General features: G+C 46.4%; 1 protein-coding gene across 1 annotated transcript; it reads right to left on the reverse strand.

Annotated features, from left to right (window-relative positions):
- On the reverse strand, window positions 1-25,970 carry PRKRIP1 (PRKR interacting protein 1 (IL11 inducible)). The gene is made up of 6 exons (XM_018040757.1): window positions 25,788-25,970; window positions 25,130-25,208; window positions 24,245-24,345; window positions 19,052-19,137; window positions 18,261-18,328; window positions 1-2,761 (listed from the first exon to the last, which is right to left on the reverse strand). The coding sequence occupies exons 1-6, from the start codon at window positions 25,911-25,913 to the stop codon at window positions 2,661-2,663; spliced, it is 561 nt and encodes a 186-aa protein (XP_017896246.1). The 5' UTR covers window positions 25,914-25,970; the 3' UTR covers window positions 1-2,660.

The raw sequence follows: 26,211 nt of genomic DNA on the forward strand, positions 1-26,211 counted from the left end.
AACAGAAAAACCATTTTTAATCTTACAGTACAGTACCTTGAAAAGTACAGTCATACAACAGCTGGCATTGAGTGAGCAGCTAAGAAGAGTTACCGACTGGAGGGAGATGGTGGAGCTGAAGGACTGTCAGCAACGGGAGATGGAGGGCAGGTGCAGCTTCACTCACACCTGAGCTGGATGGATCACATTTACATCTTTCCAAGTTCGAAACTTGCAGGTTTGTATGTAGGGGACTTCCTAGAGTAATCACCAAGACAGCTCAGGCTGTAGCTTCCCAGCAGAAGGCGCTAGATTCTTTGGGCAGAAAAGTACCAGATGATAAAACTGCTTTACATTTTAACCACAAAAATGACGTGCAGTGGCCAACAGCTCCTGTTATATTTATATATATATATATACACATATATTTTAAAAAATAGCCCTGGAGAAGCTGAAACCCAAATAAATAGAGCGTTAATTCAAAAGACTCCTTGGTTACAGAATTTATATAAAAATGACTCACTCCAAAACTGATTTTCCTGGTTGCCATCTGTAACAGACTCTGGGTATACAGCAGGTGTGTTTGGATTTCTATCCTCACTGTACTGTGTCTGATTTTCAAGCGTTTGTCCAGGTGCTGTGACAAAGCCATCAGAGAGGTAATGTTTTCATAATACAAAGGACTGGCACCAAGCAACTTGAGAATTCTTTTAAAAATGAAAAGAATTTGAAAATGAAAGTCAATGCCTTTCTCCCACATTCTTGCACAAATTACAAATGAGAAAATGAAGAAACACAGGAAAGCAGTCAAGAAAGACAAAGTAATTCAGCCACACACAAAGTCAAGGCCCTCTAGTTCCTCCTCAAGGGCTATAAGTAGTATCTTGAACCACACCCTTGAGTTGTTTTGCAGGTATTAAGATTTCCCGCTGACCACCAGCAACGTAGACCCCAGTCGGGCAGGAACCAGAAAGCTAAGAGTCCCCAAACATCACCCAGTTACTCACCATCAACCAATCAGAACCGTACATGAGCTGATCCCACACCCTGTGCCCCTCTCCCTCGCAGTCTTTTGGGCTTTTGAGCACCAGCTGGCCTGTTCTCCTTGCTTGCTGCCCTGCAGTGAACTGGGCTGTGATAACACCAAGTGCGGTGTCACTCGCCTGGTTCTGCCGAGTGGATTGGGAGAGTGGATCCAAGTTTCTGGTTGGTAACAGAAAGCCTGCGAGTCATTCAACCTAAGGCACTAAAAAGCCCACTGCACGTCACCAGGAACTGCTGGAGGACATCTCCTTGAGCAGCGTCTTCTGACATCCAGTAAAGGTAAAAACAAGTACCCAGTCTTGTCATCTGCCCACCTGCCCAGCACACATCTGCTGCGGAAGCTCCGAGCTCCTGGCTGGGCGCACCGGGCAGGGACTTGCCCGGAGTTCTCTGTCCCATCAGAGGGAGGGCCAGAACTCAATCCCAGGGCTCCAGGCTTGAAGCACGAGCTCTGACACACACACTTTGAGGGGACAAAGGAAACCAACAGTTCAAAGATAGGAGGACACAGAACTAACCGGTCAGCCCCTAATGAAAGAGAAACACCGCTTTCAAAACGGACAGGCTGTGTGCTGATTTATGAGGGCCGACTTTCCATTTCAGCTTCTTGGGAAAGAAAATTCCTGTGACTTAAACTGTGGAAAGACAGACGTTATCACAGACATCACATGGCTCAGGATGGAGCCAGGGAAATCAAGAAACGTAAGATGTTTCCTCGTTTCCCTTCACTGGAAACCACTATCTCCTTAATTCTATCAAACTTTCTATAAAAGGCACAAGATAGACCTAGAAACTTGGGGATACCAAAAACCATGATGGAAGGCTCTAGTTAGAAACTCTGTCTCTCCCGCTGGCCTGAGAGGCTGCCCTCAGTCACCTTCCGTTTTCCGCTTAGATCCCCTTTCCCCTCTCGAAGAAAATGTAGCTTTTGGCCAGTGTCACCTGCGGCCCAGCGGGGCCCCGCAGGCCGCCTGCTCTGGTCCATCCGGGCCCCGCAGGCCGCCTGCGCTGGCCCGGCCCAGCCTGGCTCCTCTTCCTGCTGACTTTCTATACCAGTTGGTTTTCTGCAGTCCTCCTCACACGCCAAGGTCCTCTCTGCTGGCTCCGCCCCAGGTTCAGTCCCAGGCCTCCCTCTGCAGCTGGTGGGATGCGCGGAGGGAGACGAGTCCTGGGGCGCAGTCTGCACCCTCAGCTGAAGGAAACGGAGGCCCCAGGCCCTGCAGTGAGGGCTCCTTCCAGAGCCGAGGCCGCTTCCTCTGAGTCTGGGACCAGCCCCCTCCCTGTCGTGTTGTGTCACAGCCTCTCTGCAGCTTCTGTAATCAGCATGTCTCAGGTCTGAGCAAAACCTGGAGTTTTTCTGTTCTTTACTAAACAAACATTCGTTTCACAGAAACCAGCCCCAAGGTCGTCACTGTCCACTTATGTGAGAGCAGGCCTTGGGTTCCCCTCTTTCAACAAGGACATTAATGAACCCCGCTTAGCAGCGCCCTCGAGCGTCCTGGAGGCCAGTCCTCTCCCTGCCCCGAGTCCTGCCCGCAGCGGGGCTCCCACTGTGTCTCTCATGAGGCTTTGGGGAGGGCGTTCGGAGCCCCGGGCCCAGGACGGGCCAGGCTCAGATAGCTGCACGGCCAGCCCTGTCATCGCCCCGTGACGAAGCTGGGCGCGTCCTCCTCCTCGTCCTCCGTCCCAGACGCCTCCTCGGAGCCACTGGATGGCTGCTCCTGGGTCTCACTGGATCCTGCAATCACACGGCATTTGGATCAGTGATACACACATCTACTCGGAGGACCGGGTTCCCTGAGAATGGACTGCTAGAGAAAACCCAATCGCCAGCCGTCCCTGGACTGGACAATGAGGAGCCGGAGAGGTCCTCACACCCATCAGCCCCCAAGGCCACCCCGGGAATAAACGGCCAGTACCAGAACCGACCTACCACTGCTGGGGGGGTAGACGTCATCCCTCTAAGAGGGTCCAGCCCACACGAGATCCTGACACCCCAGAAATCGGGCCTCACTGCTTTTTTATATGTGGTCCCCTCCCCAGTCCATCGTCTTGGCAAGGCAATGCCCCCAGCTGCCCTTTGCCATTGAACAAGGCTGACTATACCTGCTCACGTCCCTGCTCTCGCCCTGTCTGCAAAGGGACTTTCAAAAACCACGCAGCAGAGGGCCCCGGCCACAGCAAACATGTCAGCTCCCAGCTCTTCCCACAGACCCAGAAAGCCTCCCGCCGACACTCCATGTGCGCCTCCGAATCCCACTGTCTTCCCTGGCGTGTCTGCCGGCACCCACAGTGCCGCCGAGCAGACTGAGAGCAGAGCACCAAGACAACTTGTTCCCGACTCCTCCTGCTCCCCCTCTTCTTGCAGCAGAGCAGTGGGCGAGAGCCGGGACGAGGCGGAGCCAGAGCCCGTGGAGCCCGCAGCTGCCCTCCAGCTCCCTGATGGCGCCTCCCAGCGCCCACAGGCACCCAGAGCTTGGCTACTGCTGCCATCTCATCACAGGACCAAAGAGCTTCAAGGCCTGGGGGTGCCCAGGGCACAGCACGGTCTATTATCCACTTTCACACCATGGCTGGGACACTAAAGAGTATTCACGGCAAGGGGTTGAAATCATCCCTACGATATAATTCCTTAGGATTTTCCTCCTCCTCAACCTCATGCCAACGAGAATGAGAAAGTACAAATGATGAGCATGTTTTAGTGGCTAAGATTTGCAGCACACCTATCACATGCCAGGCGCTGTGTGAAGTCTCTGCACGTCTATACCCTCTTGTTTAATTCTAACAACGGTCTATGAGATGAGTAACACTCCTCTATATCCATTTTACACACGAGGAATCAAGCTCAGAGAGGTTAAGTAATTTGCTAATCAAGGTCTCCCAATCAGTAAAACTAGGACCTAGGATTCCAACCTGGACTATGTGACTTCCAAGCCTCTGCCTACCTTGCCTGCAAAAACGCAAAGGGAAATGGAGACAAGAGAAACTTGAGGTGACAGTCATAGAAAAGAACGAGATACAGCCCTCTGCAGCAACGTGGACGGACTGAGATGGTCAACTAAGACAAACATCCATGGCATCACTTCCATGTGGAACCAAAAAATGACACAAACGAGCTTTTTACTAAACAGCAACAGACTCAGAAAACAAACGTATGGTGTGGGGATTCTGTCGGGGAGGGATCAATTGCATACACACACTGCTACATATAAAACAGACAGTCAACACGGCCCTGCTGGACAGCGCAGGGAACTCTACTCAGCACTCTGCAATGACCTGTATGAGGGCTGCCCTGATGGCGCAGTGGATAAGAACCGGCCTGCCCGTGCAGGGGACACAGGTCTGCTCCCTGATCGGGGAGGATCCCACACGCCCCGGAGCACAACTCCTGAAGCCCGTGCACCTAGAGCCGCCGCTCCACAGCACGAGAACCACCGCCACGGGAGTCCCCTCTCCACAGCACGAGAAAGCCCACACAGGGCAGCAGGTCGGGGCAGCCGAGATAAACACGTAACCTCGAGGAGAAAAGAATCCGGAAAAGGACATATGTGCAACCGAACCTCTGCTGTACACCCGACTCTAACACACACTGTGACTCTATCACGCTCCATACAAAGAAAGAAAAATGAGGGGCACGCAGCAACGACGAGCATGCTGAGTGGGCACGGAGGACGCGGCCTAGTCACACAGTGCAGTGATTCGGCCTGAAAAAGGAAAAAAGCCCTGACGGGGGCTGCACCGGGGGTGAACCCTGAGGACACTATGCTGAGTCAAACGGGAGTCACAGGATGATGAACGCTCTATGCTCTCTGTTACAGGAGGCCCTGAGAGCCCCAGATTTGGAGACGGAAAAGGAGACGGGTGGCTGCCAGGCACTGGGAGGAGCAGGGAGTGGGGAACTGCTGTTTCAAAGACACAGGAAAATGAAGAGAGTTACGGGAGTAGATGACGGTGATAATGGTTGTACAATAATCTGAATGTATTTAGCACCACTGAACTGTACTGATGGTAAATCTTGTGTTATGTGTATTTTACCAAAATTGTAAAAAAAAAAAAAAAAAAAAGAAGGTGGGGGCAGGGAAGGGGAGAAAGAAAAAACATGCTATGCAGAGACCAAGTGAAAAACTAGAGAGGGACCAGACGCACAGCTCTGAGCTCCCTGGACTCCTCGGGCAGCGCTCCCTGAGCACTGGTCTGAGGTCATGGGCACTCAGTCTCCACCCTGAAGACAAGGCGCTCGGGGGCTCTGCCACGTGTACACCATTCCCCATTCACCGGCTCGGAGCTCTGCTCTAGGACCTGCGCTCCCAGGGTGCAACTGCTGATAATTTCTTTTGTTCTGTAACTTAGTCATCACAGGCCAGCCTCAAGCCTGAGAACCACCAACCACATCCAAAGAGGTCTGAACAGGCAGGACAAGTGCACAGACTTTCATCTTGAATTCTGATCTTAAAGGGACTGGACAGTTAAGAGACGTCTTTGAGCTCACCGAGTAGATAGCATGAGCAAGGCTAAGCCTCCTGAGTTGAAGAGATGAATGGACAAGAAGTTACTGCTGAAAATAAATGGTGGCGGACATGTCCAAGGAAGGCTGTGGGGACCTGATCCTTTATGAATCTTGTGATAGGTGAGCGTGTGGAGATGGCTGCTGGTGGGCAAGAGAACCACAGCGGAGTGGTGGCAGCGCGAGGAGACATCATCCCGTCACAGCCGGGGCCGGTGCGAACGGCGGCTGCGCGCATCCGAGGCTCAGCGGTGTCCACATGCCCCTCCCGTGCATTTTACGATAAAAACTGGGTTGTGTACATTTTATTACTCAACACTTTTGTTAAACTTTTGTTAATTGCTGGAGGAAAAAACCCAGTAAAACACTCATTAATCTGGGTGTCTGGATGCCCGAGATGCTGGCTGACTGAGGAGAGCTCAAAGCACTGCTTGTGGCTGACAAGCTCTAAACACAACTGGTTCCTGTGCGCAGGAGACAGGCTGTCGGAGTCTAGAAGTGTCTCTCTCTGAGACGAGAAACTTAGGAATCTGGGCACAACTGGGACCCAATGCAGTCGTTTGGCTCTTCAACAAACTTATTTCATTCTCCAATAAAAAGAAACGGGATTCAGAGGCATGGCTGAATCCTAGGTTAGGCGCTGAAAATACGTAAGACAAGTCCGGACTGCCTTGTAGTACCAGGAAGTAAGGAAGTGCTGTTGCAAACAAAATAAAGCCCCCAAACTCCACCAATGATGGGAGTCTGTGAAAGGGACAGGAACCATATAAAAGAGCCCCCAGTGGCCAAAGCTGGAACAATCAGAGCAAGAAAATAAAGTAGTATTGGATTAAACTTAAGAGTAGAAAATAAGCATCTCAGAGTCCACAGTTACAAAGAAAATGAGGACCAGACAAATCCATGCGGAAGAGTTTCAAACAGCTGATGCAGTGCCTCTGCCCTCGTGGAGGGGCTGCGGAACCCCCACCCCTTATGTGTGGGTCGCGCAGGGTGACTTCTTTCCAAAGGGTGCAGCGTGGGAAGGGGAAGCAAAGAGTCGCCATCCAGTAGAGGACCCTGACGAGCTCTGCCTGAGGAGGGCATCAGGGGCAGCATCAACGGTGACAAGTCCTCCTGATAAGCATCCAGCCCTGACGTGGGAATGGAACCTTATCTCTGTGGTCTTCTTCCTCCAAATAACTAACTCATGAGAAAAACGTCAGACAAATCCCAACTGAGGGACATTCTATGGAACACCCGACCCTTGAAACTCTCAAGGTCATCAAAACAAAGTCTGGGGAACTGTCATCGCACAGGAGCCGAAGGCTACGTGATGATTAAATGTAATGTGACACCCTGCATGGGATTCTGGAACAAGAAAAAGGCACTAGGTAAAAAGTAAGGCAACAGAGTATGGGCTTCAGCTGCTACGCGCATCAAGACCGGTTCATGAGCTGTGATGGATGAGCCACGTTAACTTAAGATCTTAACAACAGGGGAAACTGGGCACATGGGAACTCTTGGTACTATACTACCTTCGGAGTGTTTCTGTAAATCTAAAATCATTCTAAAACCAAGACTATTATTATTATTTTTAAAAGACACTGCCTACCCTCAGGGAACTGAGACTGTGACTGAATAAACACACTATGTGATTTAGCAGATTCCGTAACCAAACCCTGTGGGAGCAAAGTGGGAGACGGGTGGGGAGGGACAGTGGGGAAGGTCTTACAAGGAGAGAAAGGTGCAAGATGAGCAGAAGCTTTCTGGGCAGATGGGGAGTTGGGAGCACGAGAAAGAGAGCACAGAGACCTGCGCAGGAGCAGAGGTGGGAGGACGGTGACAGAAGCTCGGTGAGCAGAGGACACGTGGAAGGGAGCCAAGGTCAGAGAACAAGGGCGGGGAGACGGGAAAGGGTGGGCATGCAGGGCTGCTGGCTAGGGTTCAAGCAGTCACCTTGGGGGTCAGTGCAAGGCCAGTGGGGAGACACTGTGTGGGATTAGCTGCGCGCTCTGTGGGCGCCCATTACTGCTTGGTCCCTCAGGCCCCTCAACTGTAAAATGGGGATAGCCGTAGGGCTGCTGTGAGGATTTTGTTACTACCTCAGAGCACTTAGAACTGGGGCTACATAGTAAATGTTCAATAAATGCTAAGGACTGTTACAAGTAAGAGTGAGGCCGCTCAGTCCTGTCCGACTCTTTGTGACCCCATGGACTGGGGCCTGCCAGGCTCCTCCATCCGTGGGATTTTCCAGGCAAGAGTACTGCAGTGGGTTGCCATTTCCTTCTCCAGGGACTCTTCCCAGACCAGGGACTGAACCCGGGTCTCTGGCATTGCAGGCGGACCCCTTACTGTCTGAGCCATCAGGGAACTGTAGGGGAACAAATGGCAATCCAGCCTGTTCTGGAGAGAGCTTTGGAGGCTGTTCAGGGTGGGTGGGAAGAGCATGGAGGCTGCTACCACCGTCCTGCCAGAACTGGATCTATATTTTTGTACTTTTTTTTTTAATATGGTAAAATGCACACCATTGCACATCGCTGATGGCTGTAGAAACTGGTACTACTTCTTTGGAAAGAAACTGGCAATACATTTCAAGAGCCAAAAACTCTCTTTATATTCTGTGATCTAATAATTGCCACTGCTGGAATTTTACCCAGAAAGGGGGAAGGGAGACAGGTCCATAAATTCACTAAAATATCAGAAGAGAAAAACTGGAATCAGTCTAAAGTCTAACAAAGGGAAAGTGTTAGGTATATCATGGCATGTCAATTGCTGGATATGATCAGTCACTGAAAAGGTTGTGAAGGACCAGAAGTGCTTATAATGTTAAATAAAAGTAAGCAAGCGGAAACACGTTCATACACTACAATTATAACTACATACAGATGATATGTTCACATGGTGAGATTAAAACAAAATGGACAGGGACGTCCCTGGTGGTCCAGTGGCTGGGAATCCGCCTTGCCATGCGGGGGACGCGGGTCTCATCCTTCGTTAGGGAACGAAGATCCCACACACCTCAGGGCAGCTAAGCACCAGCAGCGCAACTGCTGAACCTGCGCCGCCATGAAGGATCCCGCATGTCTCAACTAAGACCCAACAAGTCAAATAAACAAACATTTAAAAGAGAAGAAGATGGACAGAGAGAAAGGTGATCTATTAGGGTGATGATACTTGACCTTTTCCCACTACTCTTACACTACTGTTTACAGACTGTTTTAAAATCTAGGTATCTGAGATTTTATTCACAAGACTGTAAGAATACTAGGTAAAATGCCACTGAGTGTTATTGAAGCTGATGTTAACTTTAATAAAAACAAAACAAACAAAAACCCAAGACAATAGATGAATGAACAGACTGGAAAAAATCCTTCCCTGCACAATGGAATTATAGAACATGGGAAAATATTTGTGATACAATGTTATATGATAAAAGGACAACTATAAATATGATATTATGTAAATAAGTTTATATGATAAATATTAAAATTTAAGTAAACATCATGAGAATGTTAAAATGATTTTTTTAAGTAAGAATTACAGATAATTTTTTATTTTTAACTTTTTTCCTTTCCTGTATTCTAAACACTTCTAAAATGATCCTGTATTACCTTTACTCTCAGAAGACACAAAGGATACGCATGGTTTCCCAATATAGAGAGTACGTGGCACTCAAACAGTTCGATCCAAAACAAACTGAGTGTCTTCCCAACACCAGATACCAGCTGAAATAGGAGTTGTATTAACTGGAGACGCTTCTGTCCCTCTCCCCCATGAGGAAAACACTCAGCAAAGGTCTGGAGACATTTCTTTTTGTCAGTGACGGAAGGGAGGGTGGGTGCTGCTGGCATCTAGGGGGTAGAAGCCAGGATGCTCTTAAATATCCTACGGTGAACAGGATATCATTCCTCACAACAAAGAGCCATCTGGCCCAGAGTGTCCACAGTGCTGAGGCTGATAAACTGCTCCTCCCACCCCAGTTTTGAAATAATCACAGCAGGTTCGGTGAACATCCATCTCTCAATAATGTTAAAGAAATAGAAAAAATTTTTTTTTCCTTTTGCAGAGAAGTCTGTTAACTTTCATTTATAATGTACGATAGTATTATCTTTATCATGTTGTATATTACATCCTCAGTACTTATTCACTGTGTAACCAGAAGTTTGTTCCTTCTGACTACCTTCATCTAATTCCCCCTTCTCCTGACCTCTGCAGCCACAAATCTGATCTCTTTTCCTAGGAATGTTTTTGAAGTATCAGTACTATATTAGTTCCTGGTATACAACATAGTGATTCACTATTTCTGTATGTTTCAAAATGATCACCACGATAAGTCCAGCTGTCATCTGACACCATACAAAGATATTAACGTTACTGATGATACCCCCCACACTACACATTTCACAGCTGTGACTCATTTATTTTGTAAGTGAAAGTCTATACCACTTTATCTCCCTCACCTGCTTCTCCCCGACCCCAACCCTGGAGAAACCGCCCTGGATGTACTTAGCAACACATCACCTTAAGGTTTCTCTGGTAGGTGAGCCAGGGTCACAATTAACACTGGTGTTAGAATATACTGTTTGAGGATTCAAGGCTTTAATAATCCAGACTGGCTTAACGCCATCCTGTGGTATCATTCTGACAAGTCTCACTTCACTGAACTGCTGGACCGGCGGCACAGACAACAAGCCGGGATATTTTCCTCCCAGCAACAGAACTGAACTCCTAGCCAGCTGCCCGTCACCACTGATTGGAGAGGAGCCAAGAAGCTCAAGCGCTTTAGCTCCAAGTCCATCCAGAACCCAGAGGCGCACTGAAGCCACCTTGTGGCGGAACTGAGTATCACCACATTAGATTTATTAATTCCAACCACCTCGAAATCCTTTCCCGCTCACAAAACGGAAAACAAGCAAGGAACTGAGAGGTGTGGGAAAGGCACACAACCGCCTTTAGGAAGTTATCCCCATAACACTCCGCCCTGCTCGTTCGGTGAGAAGCATATACAGCCGTGCATTTTTACTCATCGTTTCAAAAATATGTACAGGTGCGAACTGCACAGGAAGAGTGGGGCTCACGTATTGTAACAGTGAGTTTCAAGCCTGACTGCGGCCCACAGCCTACCTGGAAGCCGAAAGAAAATTTCACTAAATAGTTACTCCAGGATATGAGGCTTTCTGATGTTTCCTAGTCTGTCTTATGCATGTTTGAAAAAAAAAAAAAATCTGTAACTTCTAAGCTAACTTCATGCCCCAGTAAGTAAAGGATCACAGTCCTCAGTCTGAAAAAACGCTGCACTACTACAATGCGACGTGGGTGAAGACATTTATCCTTCTGATAGAACGGGAGCTCAGGACAAGGGGAGACCCAGGGCCATTTTAATCAGGGCAGACACCCTGGGTGCAATCTATCCTCTCTGAGACTCTTAGCCTCGGGCAAATGAAAGAAAAGGGACTGGAAACTGCGTGGTGAGAGAGCGGCGAGAAAGGAGGTTAAGAAATCTCGGCTCTGGGATACTGCCACCTCTCTCCAATTCTGTAACTGATTACTAAAAGGTTACTCTGATTCCGCAGACCCATCACAGGTTCAATAAATACAAACTCAGAGCAAAGTAACCTCCATTTCTTGTTCCGAAAGGGTTCTTGGATTTACAGGGGAGGGAACTCCTCCCCACCACACCCCAAAGATGCTATCTTCATTACAGCAAGGCGTGCGGCAAAGATACCAAGTTGCAGAATTTCAGATCTAGAAAGAGCTTATCATTTTACATTTTAAGGGGGGGAAAAAATCTGCTCAAAGAGATGCTTGAGGTCAAGGTGAGCCAGAGAGAGCACTGAGCTAAGACCCTATGGATTCCATGCTTACTCCATGACCTCGAGTGACCTCTCAGTTTTCTATCTCACTTCTGTGGGTCAGATTTAAGAAGAGGGAATCTGGCTGATTCTTGGCTGGAGAATAACTCCACCCAGGGTTTCAGTGAACAGGTCCATGCCAGCCTAGATGGAGCTCCCCGGCCCAGTCTGGCTGGCTCAGCATTTTTACCAATGACAGAAAGGGGGCATGTTTATGAAACCTGCCCATCACAACATCAGAAAGACATGGTAACGTGCTGAATCCCAGAATCAGAATTCAAAAGGACTGTGGAGACCTGAACCAACAGAGCCAGTAACACCAAGCTGAAACGTGCAAAAGCTAAATGTCAAGTCTTGTAAGTGGATTCAAAAACAAGTAAGCCAGAAAGAAAAACACCAATACAGTATACTAACACATATATATGGAATTTAGAAAGATGGCAATGATGACCCTGTATCAAGACAGCAAAAAAGACACAGATGTGTATAGCGGACTTTTGGACTCAGAGGGAGAGGGAGAGGGTGGGATGATTTGGGAGAATGGCATTGAAACATGTATACTATCATGTAAGAATCGAATCGCCAGTCTATGTCTGATGCAGGATACAGCATGCTTGGGGCTGGTGCACAGGGATGACCCAGAGGGATGTTGTGGGGAGGGAGGTGGGAGGGGGGGGTTCATGTTTGGGAATGCATGTACACCTGTGGTGGATTCATGTCAATGTATGGCAAAACCAATAGAGTATTGTAAAGTAAAATAAAGTAAAAAACAAACAAACAAACCCAAATAGGGCTTCCCTGGTGGTCTAGCGGTTAGGAGTCCGCCCTGCCTGCAGGGGACACTGGTTAGATCCCTGGGCCAGGAAGACAACACAAGCTGCAGAGCAACTAAGCTCACACACCACAACTCCTGAGCCTGTGCTCCGGAGCCTGCAGCCGCAGCTACTGAGCCCGCCCACCGTAAGAGAAGCCACCAAGGTGAGAAGCCTGTGCACTGCAACTGGAGGGCTGTCCCCATTGACTGCAACTTGAGAAAGCTCATGTACAGCAACGAAGACCCAGCACAACCAAAAAAGAAAAAACCACACTCCCAAAACAAGTGGAGGGTGGGTTCCAGGTAACGCAGAGGAAGCCCATTTGACTGTTTCTCCACTGAACACTGCTTATAGCACCAGGACAGAATGCATGGACTCTGAAAGATAAGCAGCATGGGAGAAGAGACCGGAATACAAAGTGCCACTGGAACAATACTGCATTTCCTGTTTCTTCCTTTCTTCTCTCCAGTATCCCTCGGCCTGGACTCGGGGCGCCCCAATACACAGAAGCGGAGACTGGGCACAGAGTTTGGAGAGAAGCCTTCGAGTTCCAGTTCAAGGAGTAAGAAGCTGGGTTCCCAATGTTCAGAGAGGGGAAACGCTTCTGTCTTTTCTCGCTCTGCCAGCATCAGGAGGGCCACAGTGACTGTGGTGGCAATGGGGCTTGCTGCACAAAAACTGGAAGGAGGGAGGCCTTTCTCTCTGATCAGAGGAGCCGTGGTCCTGAGACGGCCAGGCAAACTGTTACTTTTCTTCCTCGTCCTCCCACCACAGCCCTGGATGCAGGGGCAACTGTACAAAGCGTGTGGCAGAGTAGGTAACTAGAGCCCCGACTTTTTGGCTGGAGATCTGAAAAGGGGAGCTCCAGGGAACCAGGAACTACCAGGGAGGTCACGGAGAGATTAGAAGAGACATCATAAAGTTGTTTATGAACTCCTGGGGTCGCCCTGACAGCACATGCATGAATCTGGCCCTAATCATCCTGCCGAGCACTTTGAGAACCGAACTCAACTCAACCCTGACTGGCCACTGGGTGGCACCCGCAGGACACATCTGGAGAGCACAGCTAAAGCTTTAAAAACCCTGGATCCTGGAGCCACAATCCACAGGAGGCCGATCAGAATCTGTGTCCTGAACACAACCAGGATGACTGTCTGCTAAAACAAACATCAGCAAGATCAGAGTCTCATAAGATTCAAAATGTCGAGGATCCACAGAAAATTACTCGGTATGTGGAGAATCAGGAAAATCTCAACTTGAACGGGGGAAGACAATCAACAAATGCTAATGTCAAGATAACCCAGATGCTGGAACTACCAAACACTTCAAAGTACCCACTGAAATATTTTTCCAAGAAGAGTGAAGAATCTTGAAACAAAATTGCAACAAAGAAAAAGTATAAAGAATCGAATGGAAATAAAAATTCTCTGAAAAACGTAATTCACTGGATTGACTCAATAGTGGATTGGAAATGACACAGGGAACAGGCAGCTCAAGGTCAGATCAACAGGAACTATCCAATATGAACAAAGCAAAAAAAAAAAAAGATTGGGGAAAAATCCCAAATTTGACAAAGACACGTGCTTACCAATGACTCACATAGCTCAGTGAACTCTAAATGCAACTCCTGGACAAATCCAAGGAAATACATGTTAAACACATCGTAATCAAATTCCTGACACCTAAAGATACTGAAAGCAGCCAGGAAAAAACAATGATAGGAAAACAATCTGAATAATTACTTAAAAAAAAAAATTAGAAATGGAGCAGCATTTCGAAAGTACTGAAATAAACACCTGCCAACCCAATATTCTTATCCAGGGAGAATGTCCCCATGGGAACAAGGGTGAAACAAAGACAGACACCTATGAAGAACAGCTAAGATAATTCATAGCCAGCAGACCTATTCTCAATGAATGGCTTACAGGGAGTTCTGACACAAGGGAAAGAGGACAGAAAGACAGACTGACAGAAAGAAGTCTGGAACGTGAGGAACAAAGAAAAAGCAACAGAAATGGCAACTATCTGGTCACAATTCAAGACTATTCTCCTCTTGAGTCTGAAATATATTTGATGATTGAAAATAGAAGATAGTAATAAAAATAGCTCTGCTTCATAAAAACAGAACATGATCCAGCAATTTCACTTCTGGGTATTTATCTGAAGAAAATGAAAACACTAGTTCAAAATGATATATGCATCCCAACGTTCAATGTAGCATTATTTACAAAGCCAAGATATGGAAGCAACCTAGGTGTCCACTGACAGATGAATGAAGAAAATGTCTGCGCATGCTCGCGTGCACACACATACAAGCAACCTAGGTGTTCACTGACAGATGAATAGAGAATGCAGACCGGTACACCTGTCCACTGACAGGTGTCCACACACAAACACAGGAACATTACTCAGCCATAAAAAAAGGAATGAAATCCTGCCATTTGCAAGAACATGGAAGAACCTAGAGGGTATTATGCTAAGTGAAATAAGTCAGATGAAGAAAGACAAATACTGCATGTTTTCACTTATATGTGGGATCTAAATCTGCTTAAACCAGAAACAGACTCCACTGATACAGAAAAAAACTAGTGGGTGCCAGAGAGGAGGAGGATGGAAGAAAGGGCAAAACAGGTGAAGGGATACCAAGAGGTACAAAAGATCAGTTATGTAATAAATAAGTCACAGCGATGGAATGTATGGCATAGGAAATATAACCAAAGATATTATAATAACTATGGTGCAAAATCTATGATAATATCAAGTCACTATGTTGTACGACTAAAACTGAAATAATATTGTAAGTCAACTATATGTCAACTTAAAAAAAATAGTAACGTTATCTGAAGGGGTTTTCAGTGTATGGAGATATAATGCCTAAGACAACTGTAATATAGGGATTAAAGAGATCTATGTACATTCTACTTAAAGTGGTGAAATGCTGATTCTAAGTAGATTGTGAAAGCAGAATGAACAGAGTAAGCTCTAGAGGAAAAACTAAAAGGTTATAAAAAGGTAAACAGTTAAACACACAATGGATAGAATAATGTTCAAATAAACCCAAAAGATGACAGGAAAGGAGAAACAGAAACAAACAAACAAAAAAAGAGAATTTAAACAAAGTGGCAGCCCTAAAATCCAAACATTATCAAAAAATACAGAGACTGTCAAAATGGATTAAAAACATGACCCACATATCTGATATCTAAAGGAAACATATTTCAAATACAGGTAGGTTAAAATTTACACAGATGGTAGCACTTTCAGAAGGGACCTCTTAAAATCTGCTCCTCCATAAAAGTAGCAGTGTTGTTGAGAACACTGACAACAATCGTCAGAATCAACTTTTTCAGAACTCTAGAAATGTTCCCTGGATGGTTTGATTTAAAAAATGGTTGAATTTTGGTAAGAACAGCAAGTTTTGTGGTTGTTTTAACTTGTCCTCTTCCCTACTCCTCCTCCCCAGATCCAAGGAAGCCTCTCAATCAAAAGCCTCCTAATCACAGTAGCTGTGAAAAGCCACAAGTAGCCCCTGGTGGGAGTTCCTCCAAAGTCCCATACCCAGAGCACTGTCCGTATTTGACCTGTCTGGCAGCTCCCTGGAAACTTCCACTCCCAAGGCTTGTCTTCATTCAATCTGACTCAGTGAGAACAGCCTTTCGGAAAGGTATTTGTCAGAAACCATCAGTGGCAACTGTTTAACATCATAGCTGGCTGAGGCAGTGATAACAGTTGAAACAAACAAGAAACTGACCAAAAGTAAAAGAGGAAAAGCTGGTAATCTAGAAGGCTAAGAGTCGGACATGACTGAGAGACTTCACTTTCACTGTTCACTTTCATGCACTGGAGAAGGAAATGGCAACCCACTCCGGTGTTCTTGCCTGGAGAATTCAGGCAAGAATTCAGCCTGGTGGGCTGCCATCTATGGGGTTGCACAGAGTCGGACACAACTGAACTGACTTAGCAGCAGAAGGCTATATGCGTGTACACAGCTGTGCACAAGTCTAAGACAGACAAGCGATGGCCCTAATCTCACCTCTGGCTAACCTTGAGGCTCTGTGCAAGGTGAAGGCTAAGGCAAAGCTGTAAACTGCCTGCCAGAATGCTGAGGACATGCTCCAACACACACAGAATAGGCCCTTGGCAAGTATCAGGTTCAAAGCATTTCAGGAAATCTCTAATCTTCAGCTGACCTCTAAGCTAACCAAGCAAAGACTTCAGCTGCCACATACAACAAAGAATATAAGCTTAGTTAGTTAGTTCAGGAAGTTCACTGAACACATAAACAGCAGTAAAGACAACAAGCAGCAAAAACAGCAAGTCCTGGGGAGGGAAGGTCAGATTACCCAGAGCCAAGGAGATCTTTTCATGTCTCAATATACTGGGGTCCAAGCCATAGTACCTTCTTCAACAGAACATGAGACAGGCACCCGTGCCCAACCCTCCTGGCCTTGGACCAAGTATGCCCACATTCCTCTGTGTGTAGGGGCTGGGGAAGGACAGGGGACATGATGAGGCAGTTTACTTGAGGGATGAGGTCCGAGCCATCACATTTTGGCACTGTAAAATAACTTTTTCTCAGAAATGGTGGGCAGCGGGCTAAAATCATGTCATATATAGCATGTCACATGGTGGTGATTTAGTCACTAACTTGTCTGACTCTGTGACCTCATGGACTGTACCCCACCAGGCTCCTCTGTTCATGGGATTTTCCAGACAAGAATACTGGAGTGGGTTGGCATTTCCTTCTCCAGGGGATCTTCCCCACCTAGGGACTGAACCTGGGTCTCCTGCATTGCAGGCGGATTCTTAATGAACTGAGCCACCAGGGAAGCCCATTATAGTACATTTACAACCCATAAGAAAGCTGGCCCTAGAAGGGGCTGCTCATATTTCAGTATGTCAACGCAGGTCTGATTTTATCTTAACAAAAATCACAACTGTCCAATCAGGAAACGTGTCTAGTCAATCATAGTATAGCCCCCAATTCAGTAAAGTGGTGATCAGTTGTCATTTTTTGGGTCTCTTAGCCTCCTTGATCCTTCCCATCTGGGACCTCTCTCTGATTCTTAGCCCAGGGGCTCCCAAAGGAGTGACTGGCACCGCTGGCCTTGTGATGGGTTCAGAAGTAGGGAGGCCTGTGGAATACTGAGACATTACTCGCCCCCTACTACTCCTTGTAACAAAACCTCAATTCTGTCTAGGGTGGCAATGTACCATCCATCCAGTGATGGATCACGATAGGTTAAGCATAGTTGTGACAGTTCTGTTTTCTGTTCATCTAGCCTGATGACATCAAGTGACCTGGTACTGACCAATGAGATATAAAGTAATACCTGATGGGCACTTCTGGGGGATCATATGCTCTCCAGTTAAAAAAAAAAAAACCAGACAAGTGCCACTTCTTTTCCCTCTTCTTTCTGCTTTAAACCTAAGTATGATGCCAGGAACTGCAGCAGCCACCTCATGCCCCCAGGATCAAGGTCAAAAAACGGCAGGGATGCTGAGCTTGATAGTACCGACCTGCTCAACCACACTACTACCAGATTTCTTGCTACGTGAGAAAAAATAACTCCTCTTTGCTTAACTACTGCTAGTTTTCTATTTCTTGTAGCCAAAAGCATTCTTAACTGACTTGCCAAATGACTCAATAAGAGCCAGAGAGACACAAAAACACTTTTGCTGGAGACACTCCCTCAGTCTTTCCTACTGGACAAGAATGAGCCAGGGTGCAGCCTGGAGCAGCTGCAGCTACTTTAGAACCATCAGGAGGAAATGAGCCCCCCTGAGGACAGGGAGCCAGGGGACAGAAAGACAGTCAATGCCAATAACAGCAGCGCTCCTTTACAAGCCAGGCCTGAAAGGAGGTCTGTGCTGGACTAAACACGAGCCAGGATCTTTTCTTTTTGGCTTAAACCAGCTTGCCTTTCTGTCACTTGAAAATTAAATGAGTCAAAACTAACAGAAACAAGCCCTCATCTCTTCAGAGGCCAGCCAACCAGCTCCAAACTCTAAAACCTCATTCTTGACAGGTCAACCACTGTGACCAGCCCTGAGAAGGGTCACAAAAGGAAAGTGGGCACCACTCACCTTCACGTTGCTTCTTCTGTTCAAGTTTCATCTTCTTTGCCAGTAATTTCTTCTCTTTTAACTTCTGGCTACAAATGTAAAATAAACACACTAATTCTTTAACTACCCATTTTATATTTTAGAAACTAAACATCTACTTACAGAACCTTCATCGATTTAGACACTACACAAATGCTACAATAAAATGAAAGTACTTCCGCATGACTCTGCTATTCCAACATCATCAACCTGCATCCTTCATGAATCAAGATCAAATTCTTTGCAGTCCTGAGGTGATTAAAGCAATCCAGAGATATTGATACTGGCGATACTTTTTCATTCCAAGATATTTAGGGACTACTTTTAGAATCCTGCTCACCTAACAGTTGAGGGAGCATTTATTAAAATACAGACACACATGCAGCCTGTATATAGTCACTTAGGGAGGTTATAGGCCCTCCTTTCAGGGAGAGGCTAACTGTGATGTTTGCTCATAGCAACTTACTAAACCTTTCATTAAAATACAGACATAGAGGAGACACAGAAATCCACGCCATCACTGAAGTGCTGACCCCCAAGCCTTGGAAAATCTGTAGCAAGCTGGGGGTGGGGGGCAGTAAATGAACTGATCTCTCCCCAGGAAGAAAAGTCATTTCGCTACTGGGGTGCGCCACTGTAGGTTTTAACACCCAAGACCTCAACAGGCCATGCAGGTGAACTTTTGACCACAAGAAGGATTTGTTCGCCAACCATCTATTTTTACATTTCCTGCCCCAAGTCTCACTAGCTATGGGATGCCACAAAGCTCTCACCGCTTTTTCCGACGCTTCGCAGTCTGCTCCTCTGCAGCAATTTTATTCCTTTCCAGTCTCTTCTGAAACTCTGCATCCAATTTTTGCTGCAAAAAGCCACATCACTTAGACAAACTCTGGCATGACATGAAAACTCTACAAGTCACACCACTGGGGGAGCTATAGGCACAGCTAGATCTCTGGGGCCACTTTAAGAAGTTGCCCAACAGGCGGGGCAGGAAGTCAACATATAGGTCTCTGACGCTGAAGCAACTCAGGTCATTAAGAACCAATTCATGCCCAAGTGAACTGAGACACAGAAGGTGAGAGACACACTGCATCTGGAAGGCAGAGGCGGCACTACCGGCTCTTTCTCACTAGGGCCTTGGAAAATGTTACACTGCGGTTTAAAATAAATATGTATTTGATTTTTGTCTACTTTTTTGACACAGAGCTCCTAAAACTCTTATAAATTTCCTATTTAAGAGCCACAGGGGGATCTTTTACGATAATATTTAGTTTTGTTGCCAGTTTCTTCCTTAACTCCAGATATAAAGCTCCAGAAATAAAGACGAAATGGGTATTTTTTGTTATTTATAACCAGCCCCTTTCAATTATAGGAGTGTATGAGTGACTCTGGAAAAGCCCCTAAGAACAGGGCTGGTTGCCACGGGAACTTTCTGCCCCGCCTCCTTGACCTTCAGGGAGCGGAGAGGGGCTGAAGCTTGAACTAATCACCAATGGCCAAATGATTTAACCATGTCCACACAGTGAAGCCCCCAATCCCAAAGGGTGCGTGCGGAGAGCTCCTGGGCTGGTGAGGGTATGGAGGCGCAGAGCTCCTGTTCCTTCTCCCTGCACCTTCTTCCGTCTGGCTCTCCCTGAGTTCCAGTCTTTCATAATACACTGGAAACTAGTGGTGAGATACTGTACTGAGTTCCATCAGCCTCTCTAAGCAAATTAATGGCGCCTTGAGGAGGGGGACATAGGAGCCTCTGACTTACAGCCAGTCGGTCAGCACAGATGACAATGGAGACATGTAGCAGGCCTTTGAAGCTGGGGGTGGGAGACAATCTTGTAGGACTGAGTCCTTAGCTTTTGAGACCTGAAGTTATCTCCACATGGGTAGTGTGCGAATTGAGTTAAACTGTAGGACACGTGCCTGGTGCCACAGAACTGCTTGGTGTGGGGAAAATTCCCATAGATTCAGTGACAAGAAGTGTCAGAAATGTACTAAGAGTACTCAGAGTAAGGAGGCACACAAGAGTGTGTTTTTTCTTGAGAGACAGTGACCACAGTTCACCAGCTGGAGTGGCCAGAGGGCTGGGACCATGGAACTTTTAAGTCCTGACTACTTACAGTTATTGACGGACAGATTCTAAGGCAGCATAACATGTACTGCCATTACTTATACATACATGTGCTACATATGTATATGTGAGTACATATATACATACATACACACACCCCTTGTATTATTTCTTCCTAGCAGCTATACCTGTTTCTAAGCCTCAGTTTCCACGTCTATAAAATGGGGGAATAATAATTCTTCCTTTTCCGAGCCTTTAGGAAGAACAATGAACTGCAATAACCTAAAGGCAAACACTATAAAAATATCTTCAGATAAAACAGTGTTACCTCTACTTCTGGTAGTTATAGCCATAAAGGTCAGGGGTGGGGGGTGTTCAAAAAGGGAGCCAGCAGCGGAAGAGGTGGCTTCATCACCTCTGCTGGTCTGCACTGCCAGGGCTGGGTGGTTCTGCTGAGACTGACACAGAAACTCTCTTCCAGAGCAGAATTATGAAATAGAAAAGAAATGTCTCCTTACAAGAAAGGAATCAGCGTCTTTTTTTGTCCATGCTATGCAGCTTGTGTGATCTTAGTGCCCCAACCAGGGACTTAACCCGTGGCCCTTGGCAGTGAAAGTTCAAGTCTATTAAAATTGACTCACTGGACTGCCAGAGAATTCCCAGAACTTCAATTAGAGTTCAACTAGAAAGCAATGCCTTCAAGCTAAAAGCACTTGGTCTGTTTAGAAGATGAGCTGTGAATGTCTGCAGCAGCTGCACTTTCCAAGGGACCAAGACAGAGCCCCCGCTGGCTGCTGGCCCTGGTGAGGGCTCCAGGAGGAGTCAGATGTGCTCTGTCCATAGCGGGGACACTCTTATCAGTCACTGTGGAAGGTAAGGATTCTCTTGCATCTCTCTTTCCTTCTAATCTCAGAGCCTATCCTTCACCATGTGAAAATAAGTTTGCAACTATGTGGATTCAAGGTTTGTGAAACATTTTTCTGTATTTTCTCTGAGTTGTTAATCAATACATAAAACTTCGACTAACTGATGGCACTTGAGACAACTGTGCTCTATCTCCTGCCCTCTAAAGTAGTTTAAAAAAAAGTGCTCGTTAGTGTCAAGATATTAAGAAGAGGTGGCAAGAACACACAGAAGAACTGTACAAAAACGATCTTCACGACCCAGATAATCACGATGGTGTGATCCTCACCTAGAGCCAGACATCCTGAAATGTGAAGTCAAGTGGGCCTTAGGAAACATCACTACGAACAAAGCTAATGGAGGTGATGGAATTCCAGTTGAGCTATGTTTCAAATCCTAAAAGATGATGCTGTGAAAGTGCTGCACTCGATACGCCAGCAAATTTGGAAAACTCAGCAGTGGACACAGGACTGGAAAAGGTCAGTTTTCATTCCAATCCGAAAGAAAGCCAATGCCAAAGAATGCTCAAACTACCGCACAATTACACTCATCTCACACGCTAGTAATGCTCAAAATTCTCCAAGCCAGGCTGCAGCAATACATGAACCGTGAACTTCCAAATCTTCAAGCTGGTTTTAGAAAAGGCAGAGGAACCACAGATCAAATTGCCAACATCTGCTAGATCACTGAAAAAGCAGAGAGTTCCAGAAAAACATTTACTTCTGCTTTGTTGACTATGTGGATCACAATAAACTGTGGAAAATTCTGAAAGAGGTGGGAACACCAGATCACCTGACCTGCCTCCTGAGAAATCTGTATGCAGGTCAGGAAGCAACAGTTAGAACTGGACATGGAACAACAGACTGGTTCCAAATAGGAAAAGGAGTACATCAAGGCTGTATATTGTCACCCTGCTTATGTAACTTATATGCTGTACATCATGAGAAATGGTGGGCTGGATGAAGCACAAGCTAGAATCAAGATTGCCGGCAGAAATATCAATAACCTCAGATATGTTGATGACCACCACCCTTATGGCAGAGAGTGAAGAACTAAGAAGCCTCTTGATGAAAGTGAAAGAGGAGAGTGAAAAAGTTGGCTTAAAGCTCAATATTCAGAAAACTAAGATCATGGCATCTGGTCCCATCACTTCATGGCAAATAGATGGGGAAACAGTAGCTGACTTTATTTTTTTGGGCTTCAAAATCACTGCAGATGGTGACTGCAGCCATGAAATTAAAAGATGCTTACTCCTTAGAAGGAAAAGTTATGACCAACCTAGACAGAATATTAAAAAGCAGAGACATTACTTTGCCAACAAAGGTTCATCTAGTCAAGGCTATGGTTTTTCGAGTAGTCACATATGGATGTGAGAGTTGGACTATAAAGCTGAGTGCCAAAGAATTGATGCTTTTGAACTGCGGTGTTGGAGAAGACTCTCGAGAGTTCCTTGGACTGCAAGGAGATCCAACCAGTCCATCCTAAAGGAGATCAGTCCTGAGTGTTCATTGGAAGGACTGATGTTGAAGCTGAAACTCCAATACTTCAGCCACCTGATGGGAAGAGCTGACTCACTAGAAAAGACCCTGACGCTGGGAAAGGTTGAAGGTGGGAGAAGGGGCTGACAGAGGATGAGATGGTTGGATGGCATCACTGACTCAATGGACATGAGTTTGAGCAAACTCTAGGAGTTGGTGATGGACAGGGAAGCCTGGCGTGCTGCAGTCCATGGGGTCACAAAGAGTCAGATACGACTGACCGACTGAACTAAGTGTCTATACACAGAGTTTTGCTATTCTTGACAGTGCAAAGCCTTCAGTGACCTGGCACAGCTGTGTCACAAGTCACCTGAAACTAATTACTGGAGATGAGCAGTAGCTGGAGAACCAACAGCTGGGGGCCGAGTTAAGGGCTGGAGGACACACAGATACCAGGTGAAAACCACCATGGCAATTATCCCATTCTGCTCGAAAATCATAAAGGTACTTTTTCAAACTCGATTCTGGCCAGGCCAATAAATATGTAAAGGATCACTACAGTCAAAATACTTAAAAAAAAAAAAAAAAATTTTGAACAAATGTAGTGAGACGTGTGAAATCTCCATAGATGGTCACTGAGAGATACAAAAAGATACAAACAAGCAAGACAACGTTTCTAGAGAAGATGACTAAACACTCTGACATCCATTCTCATTCAAGTTGAGCTGCAGACTCAATTTAAATCTAGTATAAAATCAAGCAAGATTTCTGGCGTGGATAAAATAACTCCAAAACCCAATTCCAAAAAGAAAACAAGTGATATGTCCAAGAGAATATTTCTTAAGAGCAATAGAAGAGAGGTTTCTGTCCTTTGCCATCAAGCAATGGAAAATTTAAGAGTTCTTACAGTACAATTTCTAAAACAATTCTCAATTCTTAACTTAAAAATCTTATTTATTTTTGCCACGTCCCACCTTGGAGGCTTGTGGGATTCTTAGTTGAGATCAGGGATTGAACCCAGGCCACAGCAGTGAAAGTGCTGAATCCTAACCACTAGACCACCAGAAACTCACAGATATTCTCAATTCTTAATCAATTACTATGTGTCATGAAGGAAAACTCAGAGAGGCAAAAATACTCGAAAGCACAGTACTCACACCAGACACACAGCTAACTGGAATTACAGGCATTCTGCCAAAAGGAGAGAAAATTATAGAGAAATAACTCCAGTGATGTGAGAGCCTGCCTCCTATTCCATGGCAAATGGCCTGGCAGGGACAGGGGACCCCGCTGGGCTCTCTACCACCTGGCAGAAGCCCTCCCCTCACTCACTTCCTAGTGTGAGCACCCTGCTGTGCTGGGTGGACTCTACTTGACATCTGTTTCTCATGCTAACTTCAGAAGGCAGCCCTCACTCAAGCCACACCCGGGTGTATCTATTCTTCTTCAATGGCTTATTTTCCTCAGGTTTCAGTGCACATGGCCTAAACCCCAGGCTTCAGGCAGCCTCCTGGCTCACTAACCTTCTCAGCCATGGCATCCATGTAGTCCTGGCGCTGGTACTCTCTCCGGCGCAGATGCCTGTACACATGGAATTCGCCGCTGCCGGCCCCAGCGCTTGAACCTAGAGCCAGGACAGTCCAGAGCTCTTGATGAGATCCAGTTACCAACACAGGCTACCCTTAATCAAAGCAGACCAAAGACAGATACCAGAAGTGATGGAAGGGATCAAGCCTGCCTTATTCCCCACTGTATCCCAGAACCTAGCACAGTGGCTGGCATACTGTAGGTATCATTAAATACTTGTTGCATGAATGCTGAATGTGAAGTCCCTAAAAATTCCACTCTCAAACAGTATTAACAGAACAGCAGATTCAGAGAGCAGAAACCTAAAAGAGAGTCTGTTACCTTTCCCCTCTGCGAGCAGAGGATTTCACATGATATGCTAGAATTCTATTGAGTTGAAAAGATGCCATGATCTATAAAAAGTAAGTTTCAAACAGTATGTGCAGAACAACCACATTTTTGTGAAAACATTTTTTCTGAAGCACGAGTGGTTTTGACTATAAACAGGTTTCCAAGGCTGTATCAAAATGTTACAGGTAGAACCATGGAACTACAGGTGGTTCTAATTTTTTTACACCTGTTCTTTACTCTTCTTTAGAACTGTGTTAATTTACAATCCAACAAAATAAAAACTATTCCACTTAAAAAAAAACAAGATATCATTAAAAAGCAAAGAAGAAGTTTCTCTAATGCCAAACCAAAGCCAATAATATCCCTTTATTGTAACAGTAAAATATTGGAACTCCCCACCCCCAAGGGGATATAATTAACAAAAACTAGAGGTTTTATACTTACACTTTAAAAACTGTATTTACACACACATACACACACAAAGACATTACCCATTACATCTCGGACAAATTCTGGGGGAGGTCGAGGTGCCCATTCACTCATTTTTTCTGGAATTGGAACTGCTTTGTCCTGCAACATTTAAACATGAAAATATTTGTTATGTATAAACCGGCTGACAAAGTGACGTCTTTTACAACCAAAATCCTTTAACTGAATAGTGAAGTAAGGCTGCTTTGTTTCTTGGGCCCAAAGCTGAGTTTATTTTCTCCCATCTGGCTTTACTTCATCCTGTATATTCGGGTCCTATCACAGCCCACAGCCTTGTTAGGGATAAACTCAACTTTCCAGGGTAGAACTCAAAACGTCAATCATTATCGCTGGAGACCTCCAACCCCCAGGTCGCTCTGCCAATGCCTAACACTTAATGTTCTTTAGAATGAATTATTGTGCTAACCCAAGAACTCCATCTTTCCTGTCTAAGGCTTCCTTTTACACGAAGTTAAAGAGTCTTCAAGCACAGGAAGCCAGTCCACAGCAGAAAGCTCACTGTCTCCGGCTAGCCTATTCCTTCCCAAGGTCTGACCCTGGACTTTGGCTCCTGAGTTCCCGCGTTCAGAGACGGGGGAAGAGGGCCCTCGAGCGCCCGGAGACGCCGGAAGGGAAGGGGTTTGGGACTCGGGAGGGCCGTCAGCCCGCGCCTCGTCTCACCGGGTTCTTCATGAGCCGTTCCAACTTGAGCTTCTGCTCCTCCGCGGCATTCTTGGGGATGATGAGCGCCTGCGGCTCCTTCTTGGGCCTCGGCGGTCTCACGGAGCAGGCGGCCGAGCTCGCCATGACAGCTGCCTTCCCTGACGGGCGGCGGCGCGCGTGCGTGACGACAGAGTCGCGCGCCAGTGACGCAAGCGCAGTCTCCTAGGTGGGCGCGGCCGGAGAGGAGTTGCCCGCCGGAAGCAGGCTGCTGAATATTCATGAGCTCGAGGCCCGGGGGGGTTATTTTGATTAAAGCGGCTTGATTTCTTTTCCCTGTTTCTGAGCAGATCAGCGCAGCGAACGCCCACGTTCCTGGGGGAGAGGTGGCCCTGTGTGCTCGAGGGTCGGGCCAGAACTCTGCAGTCCCGGCGCGAGTTGTGGC

The sequence above is a fragment of the Capra hircus genome, chromosome 25 (genome assembly GCF_001704415.2).
Source record: "Capra hircus breed San Clemente chromosome 25, ASM170441v1, whole genome shotgun sequence".
NCBI lineage: Eukaryota > Metazoa > Chordata > Mammalia > Artiodactyla > Bovidae > Capra > Capra hircus.